The 23,831-nt window shown below is 44.9% G+C and overlaps 1 protein-coding gene across 1 annotated transcript in view; it reads right to left on the minus strand.

Annotated features, from left to right (window-relative positions):
* Positions 1-2,828: 2,828 nt before the first annotated feature.
* LOC139401868 (phospholipid-transporting ATPase ABCA3-like) overlaps positions 2,829-23,831 on the minus strand; it is a gene marked incomplete at its 5' end in the record, with an annotated part of 54,076 nt that continues 33,073 nt past the window's right edge. Inside the window, 13 exons of the mRNA XM_071145860.1 lie at positions 2,829-3,864; positions 9,112-9,185; positions 11,386-11,582; positions 11,790-11,960; positions 17,285-17,472; positions 17,912-18,106; positions 18,581-18,715; positions 19,038-19,210; positions 19,791-19,949; positions 20,658-20,877; positions 21,140-21,344; positions 22,869-23,142; positions 23,367-23,673. Coding sequence (XP_071001961.1) covers positions 3,742-3,864; positions 9,112-9,185; positions 11,386-11,582; positions 11,790-11,960; positions 17,285-17,472; positions 17,912-18,106; positions 18,581-18,715; positions 19,038-19,210; positions 19,791-19,949; positions 20,658-20,877; positions 21,140-21,344; positions 22,869-23,142; positions 23,367-23,673 — 2,421 coding nt within the window. The remainder of the gene's footprint in view (positions 3,865-9,111; positions 9,186-11,385; positions 11,583-11,789; positions 11,961-17,284; positions 17,473-17,911; positions 18,107-18,580; positions 18,716-19,037; positions 19,211-19,790; positions 19,950-20,657; positions 20,878-21,139; positions 21,345-22,868; positions 23,143-23,366; positions 23,674-23,831) is intronic.

Consider the following 23,831-nt stretch of genomic DNA (forward strand, 5'->3'; position numbering starts at 1 on the left):
GAAAACCTGGGTTGTAACTACTGAGGGTTTCTGTGCCTTCCCCTCTGAAAACACCAGAGAAAACCTGGGTTGTAACTACTGAGGGTTTCTGTTCCTTCCCCTCTGAAATCACCAGAGAAAACCTGGGTTGTAACTACTGAGGGTTTCTGTGCCTTCCCCTCTGAAAACACCAGAGAAAACCTGGGTTGTAACTACTGATGGGATACACACAGGTCATGCTCTGATTCACAAACAAAGCATACAGGTGTTAACAGTATATGGCCACCGTGTACTACTGGCTGAGTCCAGCTGGTCCAGTTTTATATATTTGTAGAACAGCTGGCTTCTAATTAGAAATACCTCATCATTGATTATGTATAATGGGAGTGTGGTGAATACCTCATCATTGATTATGTATAATGGGAGTGTGGTGAATACCTCATCATTGATTATGTATAATGGGAGTGTGGTAAATACCTCATCATTGATTATGTATAATGGGAGTGTGGTGAATACCTCATCATTGATTATGTATAATGGGAGTGTGGTGAATACCTCATCATTGATTATGTATAATGGGAGTGTGGTAAATACCTCATCATTGATTATGTATAATGGGAGTGTGGTGAATACCTCATCATTGATTATGTATAATGGGAGTGTGGTAAATACCTCATCATTGATTATGTATAATGGGAGTGTGGTGAATACCTCATCATTGATTATGTATAATGGGAGTGTGGTGAATACCTCATCATTGATTATGTATAATGGGAGTGTGGTAAATACCTCATCATTGATTATGTATAATGGGAGTGTGGTGAATACCTCATCATTGATTATGTATAATGGGAGTGTGGTGTTTCTAAAGAAAATGAATACTTGTTTTTGTTCCAATTTGCATAAAGCAAATTTAATTTAAAAAATAATAGCAGTAATTATACAGTAGACAAGGTTAGTTCCATGATACAGTACATACGAGTACAATGATGAAGAGTCCCTTTTTAAATATGATACATTGTATTTCATCCTAATCATATGCATCATCATCATCATCATCACAATGTTTTCAAGTTCTCTTTTACTTGCTGTAAGACATGTCCATATAGATGAACTAGCATCTATAATATGTAGAAACGTAACAAAAACAGAAGTTGTCAGGACAGAGCCCTGTATAATCAATAAGCCATATTTTTTGTCTTCCAAACATAAGTCTGTAACCACTTGCCTATCAGTTCAACCATCCCAGAAACAGACATTGTTGCGGAGGTTTACTTCAAAAGTGCTTTTAAAAAATAAAAATAAAAAAGTCAACTTGCTAGATTGAGTGAGCTATGAGGGGAGGTGGGGGGGCAGAGTTGATCCTTCATGGTCCTTATGTGAGGCTGTTTTACAGTCAGTTGCATTGATAAGTTAACCATTTTGAGAAACATTCTTTTAAAAAAGGACAGTTTACTTTTTTTAACTGAAAACATCAACAAAACAAGTCAGCTACCCCTTTAAGACGTTTACACTAAGCTCCCATGACTACTGTTGATAGTTTAGATACATAACCACATCAACCAGTGTAGCATTGGGAGAACATAGGAGAGTTAACATGTCTAGACACAATTGGACTAAATATTAGACTTGGCCTAAACATTTTCCACAAAGCAAAAAAAAATTTAGAAATGGAATGCTGGGACAAGACGCAGGAATTCTCTGTCTGGACAGAAATACTTTCATTCTTGTGGAAGCTATTGTCTTTAAACCTCACATTCTCATTCAACCTCTTCATTCAAATACATTAAGAAAGGGTTTTCAAATGAGAAAACAAAACAGCCAATGGACGGGAAGAAAGTGACTGATTTGTTGACTGGACGGTGTGTTACTCTATAGTAAAGTACTCTAAACTCTATATTAAGAGGACGTAACAGTGCATTGGTCCATAGCTGTAAATCATCTACACATTGATAAGCAAAAACATCATTTTGTTTCAGCCTTCAGGAATAACATTGTAGTACTGTAGTAGTATAATTGACAGCAGTAAAGGGACAGCACACAAACAAATAAAGTTAACATGAAATGCTTAGGCTGCAGTTAAATTAGTGTGGGTAAACTAACCAAAAAACACCTCACTTAAAGGGATAGTTCAGTGATTTCACAAGGTCATTGACTTATCCCTTAAAGTCCAATAACATATCTGTACCTCAGCAGGTTGATATAGTGATTCTGTAACTATGACACTGCATCAAACTTACTGTAGCCCGTAGAAAGGGAAGTTGTGCTTCAGTCAGTGGACACAATGCTAAGGATAGAAACCACACAGTCCAACATGCCCAAATCCTTCAAGACCTTTTTTCTTTCTGAATCTTGCAATTAGGAATTTCGATGATGGTCTGAGGGCATCTCAATACCTAGCACACTGTTGGTGTGCCATGCAATGCAGAGAGGTTGTTGTTCCGACCAAAAATGATGAGCAAGTGTTAGAGCATAGCATTTACCCTGGCATGGCATTAGCATGGCATTTACCCTGGCATGGCATTAGCATGGCATTTACCCTGGCATGGCATTAGCATGGCATTTACCCTGGCATGGCATTAGCATGGCATTTACCCTGGCATGGCATTAGCATGGCATTTACCCTGGCATGGCATTAGCATGGCATTTACCCTGGCATGGCATTAGCATGGCATTTACCCTGGCATGGCATTAGCATGGCATTTACCCTGGCATGGCATTAGCATGGCATTTACCCTGGCATGGCATTAGCATGGCATTTACCCTGGCATGGCATTAGCATGGCATTTACCCTGGCATGGCATTAGCATGGCATTTACCCTGGCATGGCATTAGCATGGCATTTACCCTGGCATGGCATTAGCATGGCATTTACCCTGGCATGGCATTAGCATGGCATTTACCCTGGCATGGCATTAGCATGGCATTTACCCTGGCATGGCATTAGCATGGCATTTACCCTGGCATGGCATTAGCATGGCATTTACCCTAATAAAGAAAAAAATGTGTTGATTTGTTTTACAATTCCATCACTTGAAGTGCTTCATTGTATATTTCAATCATATCAGTGATGAACAACACCCACTGTGCACAATTGTTTAGGATCACAGTAAGAATCATATGAGGAGACAAAAATCATTCATAAAGAAAGCTGCATACAAGTTCACAACCCTGCCTGTCACACATTCACAACCCTGCCTGTCACACATTCACAAGGCTGAGTTGTATTATACAGAGTAGACCATCATATCCAGTGGTATCCAGTTGTATACATGGTCTTAAATGTCAAAGACAAAAAAGGGGTAACATTTAAGATTCCTTACTTGGTCGTATAGCAGACACCCCCCCCCCCTAAACAGAACTCCCTAACCCTAACCTTGCCTCTGTACTGACCTAAATGTCCAACACACAAACTGATTGAACAGAAGAGAAATGAGTGGTTGATGGTTAAGACCCAGGCTTGGATCAACAGGTCCAGTCTGGTTGGCGGTCCAAGCCCAGCGGGGTTAGAGGGAGCTGGGGTAACACGGCCACGTTGAAGACCGGGTGTCCAGGGATTCAAACTCTGCTCCATCACTGCACAGTGTCTGTCTGTGTGTATGTAGATCAAGACCTGATCATAGCTCAGTGGCGCGTCACATAGTCGAGCCCATGTACACAGGTCAGCCACACAGAGTGGAGAAATACACACGACGGATGGACAGACAGAGAGAGAGAGAAACAGAGAGATGGAGCTCCCCCTCTTCTTCCTCCTCGCTGTATCTATTTCCTGCTGCAGTGCTGGAACTGGGCGAAGCTGAGGAACACCTGTTCCAAGGAGATCTGGCTCACAGCGTAGTCGTCGATGTTGTACTTCTCTTTGGCTGCCTCCAGGGTGCCAAACACCTTGGGGAGGATGGGGGGGGGGGGGTGAAGAGAGGGGATATAAAGAGGGAAATCAGAGGGTGAGTCAGTGCTTAGCCTGAAATCAAAAGCTGTATCTGACAACGTCAATTGTGTGGAGTAGTCGGATACAAATCAAAGGCAAATACGTCATTACACTCTTTCTCCACTAGATGGTGCTATTACAGTCTAAAAGACAGGTTGGCTGACAGGTTAGGTCTCCATTAGACGGTGCTCTTACAGTCTAAAAGACAGGTTGGCTGACAGGTTAGGTCTCCACTAGATAGTGCTATTACAGTCTAGAAGACAGGTTAGGTCTCCACTAGATAGTGCTATTACAGTCTAGAAGACAGGTTAGGTCTCCACTAGATAGTGCTATTACAGTCTAAAAGACAGGTTAGGTCTCCACTAGATAGTGCTCTTACAGTCTAGAAGACAGGTTAGGTCTCCACTAGATAGTGCTATTACAGTCTAAAAGACAGGTTAGGTCTCCACTAGATAGTGCTCTTACAGTCTAGAAGACAGGTTAGGTCTCCACTAGATAGTGCTATTACAGTCTAGAAGACAGGTTAGGTCTCCACTAGATAGTGCTATTACAGTCTAGAAGACAGGTTAGGTCTCCACTAGATAGTGCTATTACAGTCTAAAAGACAGGTTAGGTCTCCACTAGATAGTGCTATTACAGTCTAGAAGACAGGTTAGGTCTCCACTAGATAGTGCTATTACAGTCTAAAAGACAGGTTAGGTCTCCACTAGATAGTGCTATTACAGTCTAAAAGACAGGTTAGGTCTCCACTAGATAGTGCTATTACAGTCTAAAAGACAGGTTAGGTCTCCACTAGATAGTGCTATTACAGTCTAAAAGACAGGTTAGGTCTCCACTAGATAGTGCTATTACAGTCTAGAAGACAGGTTAGGTCTCCACTAGATAGTGCTATTACAGTCTAAAAGACAGGTTAGGTCTCCACTAGATAGTGCTATTACAGTCTAAAAGACAGGTTAGGTCTCCACTAGATAGTGCTATTACAGTCTAGAAGACAGGTTAGGTCTCCACTAGATAGTGCTATTACAGTCTAGAAGACAGGTTAGGTCTCCACTAGATAGTGCTATTACAGTCTAGAAGACAGGTTAGGTCTCCACTAGATAGTGCTATTACAGTCTAGAAGACAGGTTAGGTCTCCACTAGATAGTGCTATTACAGTCTAGAAGACAGGTTAGGTCTCCACTAGATAGTGCTATTACAGTCTAAAAGACAGGTTAGGTCTCCACTAGATAGTGCTATTACAGTCTAGAAGACAGGTTAGGTCTCCACTAGATAGTGCTATTACAGTCTAAAAGACAGGTTAGGTCTCCACTAGATAGTGCTATTACAGTCTAGAAGACAGGTTAGGTCTCCACTAGATAGTGCTATTACAGTCTAGAAGACAGGTTAGGTCTCCACTAGATAGTGCTATTACAGTCTAAAAGACAGGTTAGGTCTCCACTAGATAGTGCTATTACAGTCTAGAAGACAGGTTAGGTCTCCACTAGATAGTGCTATTACAGTCTAGAAGACAGGTTAGGTCTCCACTAGATAGTGCTATTACAGTCTAAAAGACAGGTTAGGTCTCCACTAGATAGTGCTATTACAGTCTAAAAGACAGGTTAGGTCTCCACTAGATAGTGCTATTACAGTCTAAAAGACAGGTTAGGTCTCCACTAGATAGTGCTATTACAGTCTAGAAGACAGGTTAGGTCTCCACTAGATAGTGCTATTACAGTCTAGAAGACAGGTTAGGTCTCCACTAGATAGTGCTATTACAGTCTAAAAGACAGGTTAGGTCTCCACTAGATAGTGCTATTACAGTCTAAAAGACAGGTTAGGTCTCCACTAGATAGTGCTATTACAGTCTAGAAGACAGGTTAGGTCTCCACTAGATAGTGCTATTACAGTCTAGAAGACAGGTTAGGTCTCCACTAGATAGTGCTATTACAGTCTAGAAGACAGGTTAGGTCTCCACTAGATAGTGCTATTACAGTCTAGAAGACAGGTTAGGTCTCCACTAGATAGTGCTATTACAGTCTAGAAGACAGGTTAGGTCTCCACTAGATAGTGCTATTACAGTCTAGAAGACAGGTTAGGTCTCCACTAGATAGTGCTATTACAGTCTAAAAGACAGGTTAGGTCTCCACTAGATAGTGCTATTACAGTCTAGAAGACAGGTTAGGTCTCCACTAGATAGTGCTATTACAGTCTAGAAGACAGGTTAGGTCTCCACTAGATAGTGCTATTACAGTCTAGAAGACAGGTTAGGTCTCCACTAGATAGTGCTATTACAGTCTAAAAGACAGGTTAGGTCTCCACTAGATAGTGCTATTACAGTCTAGAAGACAGGTTAGGTCTCCACTAGATAGTGCTATTACAGTCTAGAAGACAGGTTAGGTCTCCACTAGATAGTGCTATTACAGTCTAGAAGACAGGTTAGGTCTCCACTAGATAGTGCTATTACAGTCTAAAAGACAGGTTAGGTCTCCACTAGATAGTGCTATTACAGTCTAGAAGACAGGTTAGGTCTCCACTAGATAGTGCTATTACAGTCTAAAAGACAGGTTAGGTCTCCACTAGATAGTGCTATTACAGTCTAAAAGACAGGTTAGGTCTCCACTAGATAGTGCTATTACAGTCTAAAAGACAGGTTAGGTCTCCACTAGATAGTGCTATTACAGTCTAAAAGACAGGTTAGGTCTCCACTAGATAGTGCTATTACAGTCTAAAAGACAGGTTAGGTCTCCACTAGATAGTGCTATTACAGTCTAAAAGACAGGTTAGGTCTCCACTAGATAGTGCTATTACAGTCTAAAAGACAGGTTAGGTCTCCACTAGATAGTGCTATTACAGTCTAGAAGACAGGTTAGGTCTCCACTAGATAGTGCTATTACAGTCTAGAAGACAGGTTAGGTCTCCACTAGATAGTGCTATTACAGTCTAGAAGACAGGTTAGGTCTCCACTAGATAGTGCTATTACAGTCTAGAAGACAGGTTAGGTCTCCACTAGATAGTGCTATTACAGTCTAGAAGACAGGTTAGGTCTCCACTAGATAGTGCTATTACAGTCTAAAAGACAGGTTAGGTCTCCACTAGATAGTGCTATTACAGTCTAGAAGACAGGTTAGGTCTCCACTAGATAGTGCTATTACAGTCTAAAAGACAGGTTAGGTCTCCACTAGATAGTGCTATTACAGTCTAGAAGACAGGTTAGGTCTCCACTAGATAGTGCTATTACAGTCTAGAAGACAGGTTAGGTCTCCACTAGATAGTGCTATTACAGTCTAAAAGACAGGTTAGGTCTCCACTAGATAGTGCTATTACAGTCTAGAAGACAGGTTAGGTCTCCACTAGATAGTGCTATTACAGTCTAGAAGACAGGTTAGGTCTCCACTAGATAGTGCTATTACAGTCTAAAAGACAGGTTAGGTCTCCACTAGATAGTGCTATTACAGTCTAAAAGACAGGTTAGGTCTCCACTAGATAGTGCTATTACAGTCTAAAAGACAGGTTAGGTCTCCACTAGATAGTGCTATTACAGTCTAGAAGACAGGTTAGGTCTCCACTAGATAGTGCTATTACAGTCTAGAAGACAGGTTAGGTCTCCACTAGATAGTGCTATTACAGTCTAAAAGACAGGTTAGGTCTCCACTAGATAGTGCTATTACAGTCTAAAAGACAGGTTAGGTCTCCACTAGATAGTGCTATTACAGTCTAAAAGACAGGTTAGGTCTCCACTAGATAGTGCTATTACAGTCTAAAAGACAGGTTAGGTCTCCACTAGATAGTGCTATTACAGTCTAGAAGACAGGTTAGGTCTCCACTAGATAGTGCTATTACAGTCTAGAAGACAGGTTAGGTCTCCACTAGATAGTGCTATTACAGTCTAGAAGACAGGTTAGGTCTCCACTAGATAGTGCTATTACAGTCTAAAAGACAGGTTAGGTCTCCACTAGATAGTGCTATTACAGTCTAAAAGACAGGTTAGGTCTCCACTAGATAGTGCTATTACAGTCTAGAAGACAGGTTAGGTCTCCACTAGATAGTGCTATTACAGTCTAGAAGACAGGTTAGGTCTCCACTAGATAGTGCTATTACAGTCTAGAAGACAGGTTAGGTCTCCACTAGATAGTGCTATTACAGTCTAGAAGACAGGTTAGGTCTCCACTAGATAGTGCTATTACAGTCTAGAAGACAGGTTAGGTCTCCACTAGATAGTGCTATTACAGTCTAGAAGACAGGTTAGGTCTCCACTAGATAGTGCTATTACAGTCTAAAAGACAGGTTAGGTCTCCACTAGATAGTGCTATTACAGTCTAGAAGACAGGTTAGGTCTCCACTAGATAGTGCTATTACAGTCTAGAAGACAGGTTAGGTCTCCACTAGATAGTGCTATTACAGTCTAGAAGACAGGTTAGGTCTCCACTAGATAGTGCTATTACAGTCTAGAAGACAGGTTAGGTCTCCACTAGATAGTGCTATTACAGTCTAAAAGACAGGTTAGGTCTCCACTAGATAGTGCTATTACAGTCTAGAAGACAGGTTAGGTCTCCACTAGATAGTGCTATTACAGTCTAGAAGACAGGTTAGGTCTCCACTAGATAGTGCTATTACAGTCTAAAAGACAGGTTAGGTCTCCACTAGATAGTGCTATTACAGTCTAAAAGACAGGTTAGGTCTCCACTAGATAGTGCTATTACAGTCTAGAAGACAGGTTAGGTCTCCACTAGATAGTGCTATTACAGTCTAAAAGACAGGTTAGGTCTCCACTAGATAGTGCTATTACAGTCTAGAAGACAGGTTAGGTCTCCACTAGATAGTGCTATTACAGTCTAGAAGACAGGTTAGGTCTCCACTAGATAGTGCTATTACAGTCTAGAAGACAGGTTAGGTCTCCACTAGATAGTGCTATTACAGTCTAAAAGACAGGTTAGGTCTCCACTAGATAGTGCTATTACAGTCTAAAAGACAGGTTAGGTCTCCACTAGATAGTGCTATTACAGTCTAGAAGACAGGTTAGGTCTCCACTAGATAGTGCTATTACAGTCTAGAAGACAGGTTAGGTCTCCACTAGATAGTGCTATTACAGTCTAGAAGACAGGTTAGGTCTCCACTAGATAGTGCTATTACAGTCTAAAAGACAGGTTGGCTGACAGGTTAAGGCCAAGGAGAAGGGTTAGGGAGTGAATAGGGACCGGCTGAGAAAGAGAAAGAGAGATTGTTACCTGTGCCCAGGTAAGAGTCTTGTCAGTTAAGTGGTAGTGTACCATGCCCTGGTGTTCATCTGTTAGTAGACTTCCTGTGGAGAGAAGGAAGTGATGTCATGTTAGACCAACCCCCTAAACCAGGTATTCCCAAACTGGGGTAGGTGTAGCCTCGTTTCACTTCCAAAAATAAAATTAAACCATCTAGTGCTTATCGAAACAAAAACACAATGTCAAATACAGGCAGCCTAGTCAAATAATTAACATCCAATCACATGAACCGTTACTCTCTCGCGGGAAACCCTCTTACGCAGACATTTAGAAACGAAACATGACGAAATGTGAAAAATAAGCCACAGGGTTTTTTTTGAGCTAGAATAGACGACTTTTGCGTAGTAGTACATGTATGAAAGCAACTGATACCATTAATAAGAAGGGGCTAGAAGCGTCTTATATGGTGAGCTACCGAGTGGCTGGACAGGCAAGCCCCAGACTATTGTAGAGGACTTAATTCTTCCTGCTGCCGCGGATATGGCTGGGACAATGCCGGGGGAAAAGGCCAAAAAAAACAGACAATATCTTCATCAAACAACACTGTTTCACGATGCATCAGGAAGACATCCTCTTCTGAAGACCAGGACAACAGGAGATGTGTTTAAAGTACAGGACAGCTTTGTGACATCTAATGGACTTTGGTGGTTAAGATGTGTTGGTATCTGTACTGATGGAGCAAAAGCCATGACAGGGAGACATAGTGGAGTGGTAATGCGTGTGCAAGCAGTTGCTCCCGACGCCACTTGGGTACATTGCAGCATCCACCGAGAGGCTCTTGCTGCCAAGGGAATGCCTGACAGCTTGAAAGACGTTTTGGACACTACAGTGAAAATGGTTAACTTCGAAAAGCAAGTCCCCTGAACTCTCTTGTATTTTCTGCATTATGCAAAGATATGGGCAGCGACCATGTAACGCTTTTACAACATACAGAAGTGCGCTGGTTATCAAGGGGCAAAGTATTGACACTTTTTTAATAGAGAGACGAGCTTAAAGTTTTCTTTACTGACCATAATTTTCACTTGTCTGACCGCTTGCATGATGAAGAGTTTCTCACATGACTGGCCTTTCTGGGTGATGTCTTTTCTCCCCTGAATGATCTGAATCTAGGATTACAGGGAATCTACGCAACTATATTCAAGGTGCGGGACAAAATTGAGTCTATGATTAAGAAGTTGGAGCTCTTCTCTGTCTGCATTAACAAGGACAACACACAGGTCTTTCCATTAATGTATGATTTTTTGTTTGCAAATGAACTCAAGCTTACGGACAATGTCAAATGTGATATAGCGAAGCACCTGAGTGAGCTGTGTGCGCAATTACGCAGATACTTTCCTGAAACGGATGACACAACCTGGATTCGTTATCCCTTTAATGGCCTTCCTCCAGTCCACTTACAGATATCTGAACAAGAGAGCCTCATTGAAATTCAAACAAGCGGTTCTGTGAAAATGTCATTTAAACAGAAGCCACTGCCAGATTTCTGGATAGGGCTGCGCTCAGAGTTTCTTGCCTTGGCAAATCGTGCTGTTAAAACACTGATGCCCTTTGCAACCACGTATCCATGTGAGAGTGGCTTCTCGGCCCTCACTAGAATGAAAACTAAATACAGGCACAGACAGTCTACGGAAAATTATTTAAGACTGAGACTCTCTCCAATACAACCAAACATTGCAGAGTTATGTGCATCCTTTCAAGCACACCCTTCTCATTAACCTGTGGTGAGTTATTCACCATTTTTGATGAACAAATAAGTTTTATATGTAAGATGGATAAATAAAGAGCAAAATTATTGATTATTACTATTTGTGCCCTGGTCCTACAACAGCTCTTTGTCACTTCCCACGAGCCGGGTTGTGACAAAAACTCACTCATTCTTATGTTTAGTAAATGTATCGTATGGTGTGTGTGTGGCAGGCTTATTACAATGATGGCAAAAAACAACATTTGAGAGTGTGCTGACCCTGGTGCTAGAGCTGGAGGTTGACTGTTTAAGCGGTATGGGAATATAAAAAGTTTAGGAACCACTGCCCTAAACCATTGACAGTCATACATCTTGGATTATCTTTGAACCAGCCTCAGGGGGTGGGGTGCGTGCACGTGTGTCTGTGTGCATACGTACGCGTGAGTGTTTGTGCATGTCTACGTGTGTGTGTACACTACATGCGCCTGTATAAGTTTGTTTGTGTGTGTGCACCCGTGTATGTTCATGAGTCTGACTCAGAGTGTGTGTGTCTCTCTGACCTGGGAAGGTGCTCTCGATGAAGTCCTTGAAGAGTTGCAGGTCGCTATCCTCCACCTCCTTGTCCACTCGTACTTTAGCCAGTAGTGTGTAGCCGCTGCCAAACTTACTCTTCAGGTGCTGGGGACTGCCCAGACACTTAAACTGACCGTTCACCATCACAGCCAGCCGGGTACACAGGGCCTCGCATTCCTCCATACTACAGCAGAGAGAGAGAAGGGGAAGAAGAGAGGAACAAAAGAGGAGAGGGAGAAAGGTAAACCAAGCACGACAACATCTATTTTATTCTCTGAGTCACTCTGTTCCTTCCTGTGACACAGTAATGACTGTACTGGAAGGTGGAAGATGATGATGATGATGGCGATAAAGAGGATGGTGTGTGTGTGTGTGTGTGTGCTATGCTCACCTGTGAGAGGTGATGATGATGGCCTTTCCAGACTCCCGGGTGCGCGTCACAGCGTCCCACAGCAGTCGCCTAGCAACCGGGTCCATGCCAGTGGACGGCTCGTCCAGGAAGATGACCGGGGGTCCACCAATCAGAGCCACAGCCGCACTCAGCTTCCTCTTATTGCCCCCACTGGAGGGAGAGAGAGTGAAAGGGGGGGGTTACGAAGGGATTTGAGGGAGAAGGGATTGGGGGGCAAGAGGGAGGAAGGAAGGAGGAAAGGCAGTGTGTTTGTACTCAGTAATATCTTGACATTCATGAGCTATGTCTCTAGAGAGAGAAGGAGTACTGTACACTATAGGACAAGATATGTCTCTAGAGAGAGAAGGAGTAGTATGCACTATAGGACAAGATACAGTGGGGCAAAAAAGTATTTAGTCAGCCACCAATTGTGCAAGTTCTCCCACTTAAAAAGATGAGGCCTGTAATTTTCATCATAGGTACACTTCAACTACAGTGCCTTGAGAAAGTATTCGGCCCCCTTGAACTTTGCGACCTTTTGCCACATTTCAGGCTTCAAACATAAAGATATAAAACTGTATTTTTTTGTGAAGAATCAACAAGTGGGACACAATCATGAAGTGGAACGACATTTATTGGATATTTCAAACCTTTTTAACAAATCAAAAACTGAAAAATTGGGCGTGCAAAATTATTCAGCCCCCTTAAGTTAATACTTTGTAGCGCCACCTTTTGCTGCGATTACAGCTGTAAGTCGCTTGGGGTATGTCTCTATCAGTTTTGCACATCGAGAGACTGACATTTTTTCCCATTCCTCCTTGCAAAACAGCTCGAGCTCAGTGAGGTTGGATGGAGAGCATTTGTGAACAGCAGTTTTCAGTTCTTTCCACAGATTCTCGATTGGATTCAGGTCTGGACTTTGACTTGGCCATTCTAACACCTGGATATGTTTATTTTTGAACCATTCCATTGTAGATTTTGCTTTATGTTTTGGATCATTGTCTTGTTGGAAGACAAATCTCCGTCCCAGTCTCAGGTCTTTTGCAGACTCCATCAGGTTTTCTTCCAGAATGGTCCTGTATTTGGCTCCATCCATCTTCCCATCAATTTTAACCATCTTCCCTGTCCCTGCTGAAGAAAAGCAGGCCCAAACCATGATGCTGCCACCACCATGTTTGACAGTGGGGATGGTGTGTTCATGGTGATGAGCTGTGTTGCTTTTACGCCAAACATAACGTTTTGCATTGTTGCCAAAAAGTTCAATTTTGGTTTCATCTGACCAGAGCACCTTCTTCCACATGTTTGGTGGTCTCCCAGCTGGCTTGTGGCAAACTTTAAACGACACTTTTTATGGATATCTTTAAGAAATGGCTTTCTTCTTGCCACTCTTCCATAAAGGCCAGATTTGTGCAATATACAACTGATTGTTGTCCTATGGACAGAGTCTCCCACCTCAGCTGTAGATCTCTGCAGTTCATCCAGAGTGATCATGGGCCTCTTGGCTGCATCTCTGATCAGTCTTCTCCTTGTATGAGCTGAAAGTTTAGAGGGACGGCCAGGTCTTGGTAGATTTGCAGTGGTCTGATACTCCTTCCATTTCAATATTATCGCTTGCACAGTGCTCCTTGGGATGTTTAAAGCTTGGGAAATCTTTTTGTATCCAAATCCGGCTTTAAACTTCTTCACAACAGTATCTCGGACCTGCCTGGTGTGTTCCTTGTTCTTCATGATGCTCTCTGCGCTTTTAACGGACCTCTGAGACTATCACAGTGCAGGTGCATTTATACGGAGACTTGATTACACACAGGTGGATTGTATTTATCATCATTAGTCATTTAGGTCAACATTGGATCATTCAGAGATCCTCACTGAACTTCTGGAGAGAGTTTGCTGCACTGAAAGTAAAGGGGCTGAATAATTTTGCACGCCCAATTTTTCAGTTTTTGATTTGTTAAAAAAGTTTGAAATAGCCAATAAATGTCGTTCCACTTCATGATTGTGTCCCACTTGTTGTTGATTCTTCACAAAAAAATACAGTTTTATATCTTTATGTTTGAAGCCTGAAATGTGGCAAAAGGTCGCAAAGTTCAAGGGGGCCGAATACTTTCGCAAGGCACTGTATGACAGACAAAATGAGAAGAAAAAAAAAAATCCAGAAAATCACATTGTAGGATTTTTTATGAATTTATTTGCAAATTATGGTGGAAAATAAGTATTTGGTCAATAACAAAACAAAATCTCAATACTTTGTTATATACCCTTTGTTGGCAATGACAGAGGTCAAACGTTTTCTATAAGTCTTCACAAGGTTTTCACACACTGTTGCTGGTATTTTGGCCCATTCCTCCATGCAGATCTCCTCTAGAGCAGTGATGTTTTGAGGCTGTTGCTGGGAAACACGGACTTTCAACTCCCTCCAAAGATTTTCTATGGGGTTGAGATCTGGAGACTGGCTAGGCCACTCCAGGACCTTGAAATGCTTCTTACGAAGCCACTCCTTCATTGCCCGGGTGGGATTTTGGGATCATTGTCATGCTGAAAGACCCAGCCACGTTTCATCTTCAATGCCCTTGCTGATGGAAGGAGGTTTTCACTCAAAGTCTCACGATACATGGCCCCATTCATTCTTTCCTTTACACGGATGAGTCGTCCTGGACCCTTTGCAGAAAAACAGCCCCAAAGCATGATGTTTCCACCCCCATGCTTCACAGTAGGTATGGTTGGATGCAACTCGGCATTCTTTGTCCTCCAAACACGACGAGTTGAGTTTTTACCAAAAAGTTATATTTTGGTTTCATCTGACCATATGACATTCTGCCAATCTTCTTCTGGATCATCCAAATGCTCTCTAGCAAACTTCAGACGGGCCTGGACATGTACTGGCTTAAGCAGGGGGACACGTCTGGCACTGCAGGATTTGAGTCCCTGGCGGCGTAGTGTGTTACTGATGGTAGGCTTTGTTACTTTGGTCCTAGCTCTCTGCAGGACATTCACTAGGTCCCCCCGTGTAGTTCTGGGATTTTTGCTCACCGTTCTTGTGATCATTTTGATCCCACGGGGTGAGATCTTGCGTGGAGCCCCAGATCGAGGGAGTTGATTTCTTCAAACCAAGCTGCTTACCTTTTGCAGATTCAGTCTTCCCAGCCTGATGCAGGTCTACAATTTTGTTTCTGGTGTCCTTTGACAGCTCTTTGGTCTTGGCCATAGTGGAGTTTGGAGTGTGACTGTGAGGTTGTGGACAGGTGTCTTTTATACTGATAACAAGTTCAAACAAGTGCCATTAATACAGGTAACGAGTGGAGGACAGAGGAGCCTTTTAAAGAAGAAGTTACAGGTCTGTGAGAGCCAGAAATCTTGCTTGTTTGTAGGTGACCAAATACTTATTTTCCACCATAATTTGCAAATCAATTCATAAAAAATCCTACAATGTGATTCTCTGTGAGAATTCTTTCTAATTTTGTCTGTCATAGTTGAAGTGTACCTATGATGAAAATTACAGGCCTCTCTCATCTTTTTAAGTGGCAGAACTTGCACAATTTGCGGCTGACTAAATACTTTTTTGCCCCACTGTATGTCTCTAGAGAGAGAAGAAGTAGTGTACACTATAGGACAAGATATGTCTCTAGAGAGAGAAGGAGTAGTGTACACTATAGGACAAAATATGTCTCTAGAGAGAGAAGGAGTAGTGTACACTATAGGACAAGATATGTCTCTAGAGAGAGAAGGAGTAGTATGCACTATAGGACAAAATATGTCTCTAGAGAGAGAAGGAGTAGTGTACACTATAGGACAAGATATGTCTCTAGAGAGAGAAGGAGTAGTATGCACTATAGGACAAAATATGTCTCTAGAGAGAGAAGGAGTAGTGTACACTATAGGACAAGATATGTCTCTAGAGAGAGAAGGAGTAGTGTACACTATAGGACAAAATATGTCTCTAGAGAGAGAAGGAGTAGTGTACACTATAGGACAAAATATGTCTCTAGAGAGAGAAGGAGTAGTGTACACTATAGGACAAAATATGTCTCTAGAGAGAGAAGGAGTAGTGTACACTATAGGACAAAATATGTCTCTAGAGAGAGAAGGAGTAGTGTACACTATAGGACAAAATATGTCTCTAGAGAGAGAAGGAGTAGTGTACACTATAGGACAAGATATGTCTCTAGAGAGAGAAGGAGTAGTGTACACTATAGGACAAAATATGTCTCTAGAGAGAGAAGGAGTAGTGTACACTATAGGACAAAATATGTCTCTAGAGAGAGAAGGAGTAGTGTACACTATAGGACAAAATATGTCTCTAGAGAGAGAAGAAGTAGTGTACACTATAGGACAAAATATGTCTCTAGAGAGAGAAGGAGTAGTGTACACTATAGGACAAAATATGTCTCTAGAGAGAGAAGGAGTAGTGTACACTATAGGACAAGATATGTCTCTAGAGAGAGAAGGAGTAGTGTACACTATAGGACAAAATATGTCTCTAGACAGAAGGAGCACAACAAAAATAGCAAGAAAAGAGCTCTGTGACCCCCACCCCAACACACACACACACACACTGTCCCCCACTCCCAAACCAACACACACTGTCCCCCACTCCCAAACCAACACACACTGTCCCCCACTCCCAAACTAACACACCCACACACTGTCCCCCACTCCCAAACCAACACACACTGTCCCCCACCCCAACACACACACACACACACTGTCCCCCACTCCCAAACCAACACACACTGTCCCCCACTCCCAAACCAACACACACTGTCCCCCACTCCCAAACTAACACACCCACACACTGTCCCCCACTCCCAAACCAACACACACTGTCCCCCACTCCCAAACCAACACACACTGTCCCCCACTCCCAAACTAACACACCCACACACTGTCCCCCACCCCCAAACCAACACACCCACACACTGTCCCCCACCCCCAAACCAACACACCCACACACTGTCCCCCACTCCCAAACCAACGCACACTGTCCCCCACTCCCAAACCAACACACACTGTCCCCCACCCCCAAACCAACACACCCACACACTGTCCCCCGCCCCCAAACCAACACACCCACACACTGTCCCCCACCCCCAAACCAACACACCCACACACTGTCCCCCACCCCCAAACCAACACACCCACACACTGTCCCCCACCCCCAAACCAACACACCCACACACTGTCCCCCACCCCCAAACCAACACACCCACACACTGTCCCCCACCCCCAAACCAACACACCCACACACTGTCCCCCACCCCCAAACCAACACACACACACACTGTCCCCCACCCCCAAACCAACACACCCACACACTGTCCCCCACCCCCAAACCAACACACCCACACACTGTCCCCCATTCCCAAACCAACACACTGTCCCCCATTCCCACACCAAAACACCCACACACTGTCCCCCACCCGCAAACCAACACACACACACTGTTCCCCACCCCCAAACCAACACAAACACACAGCCCCTCCCCCCTCACTGCTTACCTGTAGCTGCGGCACAGTTTGTCAGCATGGGGCTCCAGTAGTAAGGACCGTAGCACGTTCTCCACGCAGCCTGACACGTATTTCTCTGGTATCCCCCGGAGCCTAGCATACATGCTCAGCGTTTCTCTTCCTGTCATGTGATCCAGGACAGCGTCGAACTGCGGGCAATAGCCAATCCGCTGCTGTACCTACGACACACGGGAGAGAGGGTGGTGTCATGCAAGGTGATTTTGTTTCATAGTATATTAGAACTGGTTGGTGTTCAGGAGGCACAAAGCATAAGAAAACAGTCCCTAATTAAGAAGGTCCTATCTGTACGCATTCAATAAGAAATGCTAGTTTTTGTTTTCTGTTGCAAAATGCTTTGCTACGGTGTGCCCTAATTAACTTTTAAGTAAGGGCAGCAGGTAGCTTAGAGGTTTGAGTATACCCGAGCCGAAGGTGAAAAATCTGCCGATGTGCCCTTGAGCAAGGTAGTTAACCTTAATTTGCTCCAGGGATGCCGTACTACTATGGATAACCCTGTCAAACAACACATTTCACTGCACCTATCCTGTGTATGTGACATTAAAAAAAAGTTATATTTTAAAAAAAAACTGTGAAAATGTTTTCCTCTCTCTCTCCAACCTTCTTGACATCCCTCAGAATGCTGTAGCCGTCAATGTAGGCATCGCCAGAGGTGACAGTCTCGTCCCCGGTGAGCATCTTGAAGGTGGTGGTCTTCCCTGCTCCATTGAAACCCAGCAGGCCAAAACACTCTCCTTTCCCCACTGCTAGAGAGAGTCTGTCTACCGCCAGTACTGTTTCTCCACTGCTGTATACCTGGAGGGGGAGGGAGATCACTGCTGTAGAACTGGAGGGAGGGAGGGAGATCACTGCTGTAGAACTGGAGGGAGGGAGGGAGATCACTGCTGTAGAGGGAGGGAGGGAGGGAGGGAGATCACTGCTGTAGAGGGAGGGAGGGAGGGAGGGAGGGAGGGAGGGAGGGAGGGAGGGAGGGAGGGAGGGAGGGAGGGAGGGAGGGAGGGAGGGAGGGAGGGAGGGAGATCACTGCTGTAGAACTGGAGGGAGGGAGGGAGGGAGATCACTGCTGTAGAACTGGAGGGAGGGAGGGAGGGAGGGAGATCACTGCTGTGTGCCTAGAGGGAGGGAGATCACTGCTGTGTGCCTAGAGGGAGGGAGGGAGGGGGGGAGATCACTGCTGTGTGCCTAGAGAAAGGGAGGGAGGGAGGGAGGCCCTCACCACTATTGGATGCCTCTGGGAGGGAGACCAGACTAACAGACAGATTGCTGTACCTTGCTGAGGTCCTGCAGAATGAGTGGGCTCCCCACCATAGATTCTACTATGGGCTGACACTCCAGAACCCTCTTCCTCTCCTCCGCTACGTCCCTGTCCTCTGGCAGTAGGGCCGCATCCCCCATCAGAGGCAACTAGGAGACATACTGACTGTCATTATCGATGAGGTCTTTTTATACTATTGGCATAATACAGCTGTAAGAAATTACAGCAGGGCACAGTAATGTTGAATTTTGACATGTACCCAACCACACCAACATTTTACCAGTTTTTCAGAAATCTGAAATTCTTAAAAGAGGAGTATAATTTGCTCTTGACTACAGCCCTATATAAACAAATGGGGCATTAGTTTAATCTCGCTCAGGGCATCAGGTAGGCACATTTTCTGAAAACACCGCCCACCCAGGGCATGAGGTAGCACCCTATAGTCAACTCTCTGGCCCCTCCCCTTCTAACCTGTTTACGTCTGCTGGCGAGGTGGGTGAGGAAGCGGCGGAGGGTTTTGACACACTGCATCTCGATGATGAAGAGGAGGGTGATGAAGACTACACCTTGCAGGGACAGGGCCACCAGGAAACGCCCCACCCCCGGCTCCGACATGGAGAAGTAGTTCTCCTGGTACGTGATGTCTGGAAGAGGGAGGAGCAACAAGACCAGTCAGTGCTACGAAAGGTTAACTAGAAAATAGCATGACAGGCTCTTCATTATCCTCTTTACCATCGTCATAGTCAGAATCATTCTCATCAACATTATTGTGATCATCATCACAATATTACTACCATTACATATCATGTAACACAGTGGTATTAAAACTTGTTCAGCAGAGACCCCTTTATTTTCCCCCAGCATTTCAGGATACCCATTTTATTATTTTTTTATTCTGGCGACCCCACCCTAAATCTAACATCAACCTTAAAATCTGTTTAAAAAATATATCAACAAACAACCTTTCACTCATTATATTTGTATCTCTATCAAAATTAAGAGAACCAACATATATTTATTAACGCAATAACATTTTCTTTTTCAAATTATCTTTCTCAATAACATTTGTATATTGTCCCATAAAATAATCCTCTACATTTTTGGTCCCCACCCCCCTCCCAAAGAAGCTACGAATACAATAGGTATTCCTACTGAACTATGGACACTGTGATACAGCTACGGCTGCTGTCTCCCTGCTGTAGGAGAACACCGTACACTACTCACTGAAGGCACGGCAGAAGGCCATGGTCACAGGGTTGGGGGTGCAGAAGGTGATGAACTGGTAGTTCTGGTAGAACTGGCTGAAGGACATGCCCAGGCAGTAGTTAGGGAAGAGCAGGAAAACCTTGTCCAGGTTACGAGACAGGTCCTGTAGATATAGCTCTGCGAGGGGGAGAGGAGGGGAAACAGGAGGAGGAGAGAAGGGGAAACAGGAGGAGGAGAGGATGGGAAGGAGAGAGAGAAGGGGAAACAGGAGGAGGAGAGGATGGGAAGGAGAGGAGAGAAGGGGAAACAGGAGGAGGAGAGGAGGGAAAGGAGGAGAGGAGAGAAGAGAAAACAGGAGGAGGAGGAGAGGAGAGAAGGGGAAACAGGAGAAGGAGAGGAGGGAAAGGAGGAGAGGAGAGAAGAGAAAACAGGAGGAGGGGGGGATGGGAAGGAGAGGAGAGAAGGGGAAACAGGAGGAGGAGAGGAGGGAAAGGAGGAAAGGAAATGAGATGAGAGAATTATGGTAAGGGAAATTCATCAAATGTATTTCCACAGCATATTTTGCCTGCCTAATCCCCAGTTCTGAAGCAAATAAGTGCACCAGTGTGCAGTAGGGGGTCGTTCTTTTTCCTAGCAGAGAAACAGGCTCTAAATCGCCAAATCTTAATGATTCCCCATGTAGTTAGAAGTGTAGTCAGAGCTGCCAACAGGTCCAGTGTTCCAGTACACCTGGGCTTTTCACACCTCAGAACCAAACTGGGCCACGTTGTACTGGCTATGCATCCCCACAGTTGCTGGACCATCCTGAAAATATCAGAGCCGGCACAGTTTGGTTTGGGTCGGCACGATGGTGTGAAATGCTAGTATCCTGGCCCTGGCTCTCACCTGGGATGGTCATGATGGTGACGGTGAGGAAGGTGGCGGTGCCGCTGATGATGTTGAAGATTGTGAGGCGGGTGTAGGCGGTGGCAGCGGTGGAGAACAGGAAGCTGAGCAGGTACATGAGGGGGATGACGGCCCAGCCATATAGCAGCAGGAGTAATAACACATCAACCAGGTGGTTGTCTGCTACGAAGGCCTTGACCCCAAACGCCCGGAACACCACCTGTTGGGAGGGAGTGAAACACTGTTTGGATAGCAGCTAGTTTTCAGTTTTACCCTCCCCACCCACACCATTAACAGACAGTCCTAGCAAAATTCTTGCATCAGAAATTGCTCTTTGCTAAGAAACTTATTTTGTTTCTTTTTGACCATTTTCATTGAAAACAATCACAGTAAGGTACTAAATTGTTACCCAGAAATGATTTGATATTAAAATAAAAAACAGCTGCATTGGGCCTTTAAGTAAATCCAGATGGTATACTGACCAGCATGAGCATGCAGGGCAGGAAGAAGTTGACCAGGTCCCAGAGCAGTGCAGAGAACCAGAAGTTGGAGAGGTAGACGCCGCTGACCTGCTGTACGTGCTTGGACTTGAGTGAACGCTCTGTGACCAGGAGCAGGGCGAAGGTACTGGACAGGGATGCCATGCCATACATCAGGTTGATGGCGATGGCAAAGCCTGTCTGACCTCTGTGTCGAGGAGGGAAGTAGTGAGAGCGGGGGGGGGTTACTATTTAAACAGTCCCTAAACTTTCCATGCAAAAAAGCAATTTTAATTGAATTGAGAGAGAGAGACGGAAGAGAGAGAGAGAACGAGACGGAAGAGAGAGACGGAAGAGAGAGACGAGAGAGAGAGCGAGCGAGACGGGAGAGAGAGAGCGAGCGAGACGGAAGAGAGAGAGCGAGCGAGACGGAAGAGAGAGAGCGAGCGAGACGGAAGAGAGAGAGCGAGCGAGACGGAAGAGAGAGAGCGAGCGAGACGGAAGAGAGAGAGCGAGCGAGACGGAAGAGAGAGAGCGAGCGAGACGGAAGAGAGAGAGCGAGCGAGACGGAAGAGAGAGAGCGAGCGAGACGGAAGAGAGAGAGCGAGCGAGACGGAAGAGAGAGAGAGAGCGAGACGGAAGAGAGAGAGAGAGCGAGACGGAAGAGAGAGAGAGAGCGAGACGGAAGAGAGAGAGAGCGCGAGACGGAAAAGAGAGACGAGAGAAAGACGAGAGAGAGAGCGAGCGAGACGGAATAGAGAGACGGAAGAGAGAGACGAGAGAGAGAGAGCGAGCGAGACGGAATAGAGAGACGGAAGAGAGGAGGGTAAAACATTTTTTAAAGAGTCATGAGGAAAATAAAGAAGGGCGTGGAGCTGGGAGGAGTCACAGGAAAAAGAAAGAAAAGTAAGGGAGGCAGATTATGTATTGAGTGGTGAGGTCGGCAGGCAGAGGGGAGAAGGAGGGAGAGAAAGAGATGGAGTATTATGAAACAATAAATATCCTGATAGCCAGGAGAACATCTTCACCAGACCTCTATCCTCTCATCCTTCTTTCACTCTATCCTTCCTCCCATCAATATACCTTCCCTGACCGAACCACTCCCTCTCCATCCTCTCACCTCTAAAAAACACCTCCTGATGAATGGTGTTGGTCAATATCTCCCCCTCAGACTCGAACTTAACAGCCTCTGTTGCTTCCCCATTGATCCAGCCAGCCATCCAGCAGGGCCGGGAGGTCATTGACTGGATGTGCATCCATCCCAAATGGCACCCTATTCCCTACATAGTGTACTACTTTTGACCAGAGCCCTATGGGCCCTGATGAAAAGTAGTGCACTCTGTAAGGAATAGGGTGCCATTTGGGAAGTACCCTGGTTTAATTGGGGTTTAGTGGCTGTAACAGATGTGTAGACCGCAGGTGTTTAAAGGATAGGCCAGAATAAGGACCCAAAACAAGGTGGTTGATGGAAAAGTCAACTTCTATCTAACAACAATAAGGAAGTTATGAACTGAGTCAGAGTGGCTCAACTAAACATTCACTCCTCTTCTCAAATGTGTTCAAGATAACACCTGTGTTCCTTCCATACCCTCTTCTCCTTCTCTCCTCTTTTTTCATCAATTTTCCTTTCCTTTCCTATCCCCTCTCCTCTTTTCATAACACCCTCTCCACTTCCATACCACCATCCCTCCCTCCCTCCTTCCCCTCCATCCCTGCCATACTCCCCACTCACTCTGTCAGCTGACTCTGGGCGCTCTCGGAGACGTTGCGGGGCATGGGCATGTTTCCCGTCATAATCGATGCGTTGGGCCCGGCCAGCATTTTGAACAGGGTGTTGTCCACCATCATCAGGGCTGTAGCGGCCGTGTGGTAGCCCTGGTTATTGAAGTAGGCTGTGACCTCGGCAAACTTCCCCGTGCCGCCTCTGAATGATGCACCCACCACGCAGCGCTCGTTGAATGCCCCACCCTCCTCCTCGGTCTTGGTGAGCACGTACTCCGTGAAGTCTGAGGAGAAGAAGCAGGGGATAGGGTGGATCAGTAAAGACAAGCTTTTTCCATGTCTGCATCTCTATGGTCTAAAGCAGCTTCCACCATGCGTGTTTGAGATTCACTACATTGCAGACAACTGCACAGAATCACTGATCTACAAATCACCTTTCATCTCAAATAACTAGTTATTATGTGGTACTGTGATCCTGTGATCTCTTCCAACATGCTGACACGCTTACCCCTAATATTAACGTCCTGGGCTTGCTGGGCGGCCAATTGTGAAGAATACACCTGTGCCAGGGCGATTGCCAGTGGTCCCTTGCCGGGCTCCAGGGCCACGGGCACGGTGGTGGGGCCATAGCGGCCCAGTGCCAGCCTCAGCTGCGGTGAGTCGTGGCGCCCGGGGAAGGTCTTTGCCACCACCAGGGCCAGCACGGTGAACACCAGGGGCACCAGGAACTGGGCCACAATCACCTTCCAGTTCCTCCAGCTATAGAGCGCCCGCTTCAGGAACATGGCATAGAACTGCTGCATGTACAGTCTGGCCTGGAGAGGAGGGTGGGAAGACAGACAGGAGAGAGAGAAGAGCAAGAGATTATTTCCATATCACCCCTGATGTAATACAGTATGTTCCTATATTTTGTAAGCTCATAAACCGTCCTACTAATAAACCATATTAATGACAGAAAGAGAAGATGTGTACA

Source organism: Oncorhynchus clarkii, unplaced genomic scaffold (genome assembly GCF_045791955.1).
Source record: "Oncorhynchus clarkii lewisi isolate Uvic-CL-2024 unplaced genomic scaffold, UVic_Ocla_1.0 unplaced_contig_520_pilon_pilon, whole genome shotgun sequence".
Taxonomy (NCBI): Eukaryota; Metazoa; Chordata; class Actinopteri; order Salmoniformes; family Salmonidae; genus Oncorhynchus; species Oncorhynchus clarkii.